Here is a 6,433-nt window from a genome sequence, read left to right as displayed (position 1 = left end):
AAAAGTAAAACCATATACTAGGCAAAGAATTTTATTTATCTTTGTCTCAAACTTTATTCTTAGGCTTCTTCAGCTCCATTAGCTTCAAAGAATGAACTGTATACAAGCAAAAACTGAAAAGAGTTGCAGTGTCCAGAGGCTTAGGCTTAAAAATATTAGAGATCTAGATTTTATCAGATCCATAAACAAAATTTTAAAAAGCGGTCATAATATAAAATAGCAGCTCCCAGTAACTTCTTCAAGATTTATCTTCTAAAGCTAATTCAGTTTGCTTCATTCTTGGAAGCTTCATCAAAATTCTCCACAAGATCTGGAACTTCATCATCCTCCTCCTCTCCAGTGGCAAGTGGTGCTTTTCCATCCACAGATTGTTTGGACAGAGCTTCAGCCAGTCTCTTTAAACTGGTCAGACTGTCGGCACCAAACTGGTTTAAGATGCTGGGGAGCATTTCTGTCAGTTGCTTTGTCTCAGCGTGGCCTGTAATGGTGAAAGTGTTTGCTGCCAGAGATGCCTGAACTTTAGGGTTGTTAAAGTGGATCACTGTTCCTTGATTTGTGAACATATTCACCTCTTCAATACCAGAGATATTGTTTACCCCTAATTTCTTTAAAGAGAACTGAAGTTTTGTGTCATCTGCTGTGGCTGTTCTATGAACCACCTTCTTCTTTCTGCAAGCAGTTCCTTTCCCACCAATGCGCACTTGTGCCTGCAGTTTGGCGAGTTGCTCCTGGTTCATGATAGTTTCTTTCATCTTGTTGGAGTGGAAATGGGGCCGTGCGGGGGACTAGGGTTGGCGCTCAGGTGGTCTCAGGCAGACCAACAGAGGTTAGGCGCACACACACGTGGGGACGCAAGATGGCAGCTAGAGGGAGGCCGGATACAAGAATATTCTTATATGATTTCAAGAACGTTTATTTCTCAATTAAATAAGCTAAATTTAATAAATTAAAATTTCTCACTTTGATGCCAGGACAATGGATTTTCTCCATATTTTATAATTCCACCTAGTGTTCTGTAAACACAACTTGCTCAACAAAGTAGATATTGATAAGTTGTTATTAGCACAAAAAGTCCAAGGTTGAGCAAGTTTGGAAAGAGCAGTTGACCTTTTCACCTGAGAGAGAATCCACAAAACAGGAGAAAAAGATGGAAAATTTCTTAGGGAACTATGAGTTTCTATGATGAATGTCAACATCTAGGGAATAATAAACACCCTAAAATTTTCCTTCCTGCCATCTTTCTTTTATTTCTTTCTAGATAACCTTAACTGATCTCTAGTTTCAGAAGAGAAATGACAAGATGCAATCATGGGACTGTGCTACCTCTGTATGTGTTACCATGGTGATGAGAGGAGTTTGTTCTTACAGCCAAAGCCTGCAGGCACTTCTAAACACCCAAGGCCTCCTTTGTTTTTCATTAATTCTGGATGCTAGCACTTGATTGCTGTACAACCTCTTCCTTGAATTGTATTTCAAAGATGAATGGTTTGTGGAAGAATGTTCAAAGTTTAGATTTGCATCAAGAGACTCATAAAACAAGCATGTAAAGTAGAGCTGTGGAAACAGAGCATGGTTCTTGAGGATTGTAATATATGAATCTAAAGCTGCCTAAATCTGGATCTTTTTCAGTGGGAGCCAAATTGGTTTGACTTTTGTATCAGAGGTTGCAGAGAGACTTTGGCCTCAGGGCTACCAATGCCCTTTAATCATATTTTTTCCAAGGGATCCCTTTACCTTGCTTCTGATGGACATTCAGGGTTATAAGTGTTAAAAAGCAAAGGGATGCAACAAGAGGGCATAGTCATAGCCTGTGGTGGAGGGCTATCAAAATGTTGGATTCCAATGGCTTTTGCTTTATGTCAGAAGTTTGTCTTGGTTTTCCCAAGAGATGTTTTGCTTTATTTCTAACTCAGAATGATTTTCTAATGTCTAGCAAGCTAGAATAAAAATTTCTCACAGACATAGAGAATGGACTTGTGGACACAGTGAGGGAAGAAAAAGGTGGGATAAATGGAGAAAGTAGCATTGACATGTGTACGTGACCATGTGTAAAACCAATAGCTAGTGGGAAACTGATATAAAAGACAGGGAGCCCAGCCTGGTGCTCTGTGACAATACAGAAGGGTGGGATGTGGGTGGGGTGAGAAGGAGGCTCAAGAGAGAGGGGAGATATACATCTATATATCATCTATATATCTATATATCATCTCTTTATCTATATATCTATATCTAGGACTGATTCGTGATGTACGGCAGAAATCAACACAACATTGTAAAGCAATTATCCTCCATTGAAAAAAAGAATGTGTAATGTGAATTTCTACCTTCATTCAATTTCTAAATGAAGGTAGGTTCAGGGGGTTAGAGCAGCATGTGGGAGAATTCATCATCATTTCTGAGGGAAAGTGGGGGGTGGAAAAGGAGATATCAAAAGAGGCTCCTGAATCCGAAAGGCTGAGGGAAAGTCTTTCCATTTTGGTAATTTCCTGAGGTGTTTTGGATTTTGGTTTAGTCTACCAAGAGCCTATAATTTCAAGAGAGTTTGCCTTTGTTCCTTTTCATTCTTAAGTCAGAGCTGTGACTTCCTCTAAGCATCAGGTACTGGCCTGTGGGAATAACTGACAGGTGTCCAAACCCCAGCTTGTTCAACACATAATGAAGAGGGCAGGTGTTGACACTGTGATATTTAAAATGGCTAACCAAGGACCTATTGTATAGCACGTGGAACTCTACTCAGTGTTATGTGGCAGGCTGGATAAGAGAGGAGTTTGGGGGAGAATGGATGAGTCCCTTTGCTGTTCACCTGAAACTATCACAACATTGTTTGTTAATTGGCTATACTCCAGTACAAAATAAAGAGTAAAAATAAAGAATTCAGGTGTTGAAAGCAGAGCAGACTATAGTTTTAAGCACTTTCTATGACTTTTTCACTTGGGCAACCTTGGGCAACTTACTTAGGTCCTCTAAACCCTGGTCGCATCATAAAACCGTGAAGTGCAGGCATTACTTACTGGCTTGAGTCACTGTATCCCCCTCAACCCACAGACCCTTAGGGAAATATTGACCAGAAAGGGGAAAATGAGCCTCTTGTTTGGGTTAAGAGTTGGGAAGGCATGTCCAGTCCTGGTTCTGTTGCTGTCCTATGTGTGCCTTTAATCAGGTCCTTGAATGCTCATGGCCTCTTCAAATGAAGCAAATGGGACTTCCCTGGTGGTTTAGTTGTTAAGACTGCCTTCCAATCACTGACCAGGGAGCTAAGATCTCACATGTCTTGTGGCCAAAAAACCAAAGCATAAAACAGAAGTAATATTGTATCAAATTCAATAAAGTCTTTTAAAATGGCCCACATTAAAAAAAAATCTAAAAACAAAACAAAACAAGGCTGACAAGCTCCAAGGCCCTTCCAGCTCTGATGCACTATGTGTGTTTGTACGGTTTCTGTCTCTGCTCACATTGACAATTTCTGCCACCACCTTCCCTTTCTTTTGATTTTTTTTCACTTTGAAATCAACCCTTGCTTTGGGTTTTGGAGAAGGATACATGGATTCTTCTTTTCTCTCATGATAATTAACATCCGTTGGACATTAATTGGTCAGTAAACCAGGTTTCTAGATAGAAGAAGATCAATAAGCTGTGTTAAAGACAAGCTCACGATCACAATTTCTTCTTATTATTCCCAAAGGGTCCCAGCTTGATTCTGCTTCAGCGACTCCACGTTCTGTTCCTTAAGCCTAAACACCTTTCTCCTGGCTCTTATCCTGTCTGGTTCCTTCTCATTTTTCAGGTCTCAGCTACAGTGACTATTCCTGGCATCCTCTCTGGCAGTCACTCTCCAGCTGAGAACCTTAGTTATCCTCTGAAATCCTGCTTCTGCAATGCTTAGTAATATCTGCCTCCTGCTGGCAGAGATTTGCCCCATGGCAGCAGCAGGGACCTTGTCTGCCTCATTCACCTCCGAATCCCCAGCACCTGGCACAACGCCTTGCCTTTGGTCAGAACTCAGTTTAGGTCTTGATCCTGTGTTCCTAACCACTACCCTACACTGCTGTTGGGGATGAGAAATGCAGGCAGCTGCTTGGAGGGGGCTGAAGTAGAGACATCTGACACTGATGACCTGGTCATCCATCTCATTCTCTTAAATCCTGACTCTGAGGATCTTGGCTTCCAAATCAGGTTTGCCAAATAGCTAACCGCTAGCTGTGATTTCTGGAGAAGGCAATGGCAAGCCACTCCAGTACTCTTGCCTAGAAAATCCCAAGGATGGAGGAGCCTGGTAGGCTGCAGTCCGTGGGGTCGCTAAGGGTCGGACACGACTGAACGACTTCACTTTCACTTTTCACTTTCACACATTGGAGAAGGAAATGGCAACCCACTCCGGTGTTCTTGCCTGGAGAATCCCAGGGATGGGGGAGCCTGGTGGGCTTCTGTCTATGGGGTCACACAGAGTCGGACACGACTGAAGTGACTTAGCAGCAGCAGCAGCAGCAGCTGTGATTTCACTGCAGATGCTGATTGCAGCCAGGAAATTAAAAGATGCTTACTCCTTGAAAGGAAAGTTATGACCAACCTAGATAGCATATTAAAAAGCAGAGACATTACTTTGCCAACCAAGGTCCGTCTAGTCAAGGTTATGGTTTTTCCTGTGGTCATGTATGGATGTGAGAGTTGGACTGTGAAGAAAGCGGATCGCCGAAGAATTGATGCTTTTGAACTGTGGTGTTGGAGTAGACTCTTGAGAGTCCCTTGGACTGCAAGGAAATCCAACCAGTTCATTCTAAAGGAGATCAATCCTGGGTGTTCACTGGAAGGACTGATGCTAAAGCTGAAACTCCAATACTTTGGCCACCTCATGCGACGAGTTGACTCACTGGAAAAGAGTCTGATGCTAGGAGGGATTGGGGGTGGGAGGAGATGGGGACGACGGAGAATGAGATGGCTGGATGGCATCACCGACTCGATGGACATGAGTTTGAGTGAACTTTGGGAGTTGGTGATTGATAGGGAGGCCTGGCGTGCTGTGATTCATGGGGTCACAAAAAGTCGGACATGACTGAGCGACTGAACTGAACTGAACTGAACTGAGCTGTGATTTAACTTCTCTGGACCTCATATGATATATTGTAAAAATGGATAAGTGATAATAGTAAAATCAATACCTCACAAGTGTGGAGCGCTTTCTCTGAGTCAGGCACTGGCCCAGAATTCTATGGGCATCGTCTCCTGTGATCCTCACATGAGCCCTCTGAGGTGGAGTCTAAGGTTACCTCCATTCATAGAGGCGACGTGAGACCGAGACTGAAAATCTATCCTTCTTAGTCTTCTCAGGCTGCCATGAACAAAACCACCCCCAAATACCCCAAAACCATCCCCCCAAACCCCCAGAGACTCAGAGTCTTCAACAATAGGAATTAAGTTTTTTACAGTTCTGGAGGCTGGAAGTAAAATAACAAGGGGTAGCAGGTTTGGTTTCTGATGAGCCCTCTCTCCTGGGTTTGCAGACAGCTGCCTTCCGTGTCCTCATTCAGCCTTTTCTCTGTGCTACCTCATCTCTGATGTCTTGCCCTCTTCTCGTAAGGCCATCAGTCACATTGGATCAGGGCCCCATTCTTATGACCTCATTTAACCTTAACTGCCAATTTGACAGCCCTGTTTCCAAATCCAGCCACATGGGAACACCAGGGCTTCAGTATGAGAATTTTTCAGGGGGCACAGTTCAGTCTATAACACTGCCCAAAGACCCTCCACTCATAACCTGTGTAGACATTATTTAACTCTAGGCTGCATCGCATGCCCCTAACCACTGCTCGATATGACCGTGATTTTCTCCCAGGTGCTATGCAGGAGAGATCAAGCTTAGAGGAGCTGGAGGTCTTACCTCTGTGCCTGCATAGTGGATATTGGGGAGGGAAGGGCAACTGCCTGGAGACTAAGCAGTCTCTTGGCACTGCTCTTGGGCGTCCTCAGCCTGGGTAATAAAATGAGGCCTGCCATGTGCCATTACTCACAGCAGGTCTGACGGCAAAGGCACCGTTAGCAGAAGTTACTGAGCACTACAATTATCCAGAAAGCTCTCACAACCTCTTCTAAAATTATTGGAGGATACATTTCACTTCGGTTCTCTCATGGATAAAGTGGCAATTATCCAGAGACTTAAAAAGGCCAGGAAAGTTTTAAGAGGCAGAGCTGATATTTGCAGGAGAGTCTCATCAAAGTCCATCTCCTTGGTTGAAAGAAGGAACGTGTGCAGCAGCCAGGACCCAGGAAATGAGACCGTCCATCATTCCTGGTTGGATGGATGTGGCCTGCCAGGATCTCTAAGCATGTCTAGACTGTCATTTACCACCTGTTCAGTAATATCTTCTGAGCTGCTGTTATGCCCCAGCCATCCTTTGAGGAGACTGTGATTTCTGTGGTCTTCAGCAGATGAGCTCAA

The 6,433-nt window shown here is 43.6% G+C and overlaps 1 protein-coding gene across 1 annotated transcript; it reads right to left on the bottom strand.

Moving 5' to 3' along the window:
• Positions 1–263: 263 nt before the first annotated feature.
• LOC129537912 (transcription factor BTF3) lies at positions 264–833 on the bottom strand. Its single transcript, XM_055397784.2, has one exon. The coding sequence runs from the start codon at positions 750–752 to the stop codon at positions 264–266; it is 489 nt and encodes a 162-aa protein (XP_055253759.2). The 5' UTR covers positions 753–833.
• Positions 834–6,433: the final 5,600 nt, after the last annotated feature.

The sequence above is a fragment of the Moschus berezovskii genome, chromosome 2, assembly GCF_049115385.1.
Source record: "Moschus berezovskii isolate FMDL1 chromosome 2, NW_MosBer_1.0, whole genome shotgun sequence".
NCBI lineage: Eukaryota > Metazoa > Chordata > Mammalia > Artiodactyla > Moschidae > Moschus > Moschus berezovskii.
This window is presented reverse-complemented; position numbering and strand designations above follow the sequence as displayed.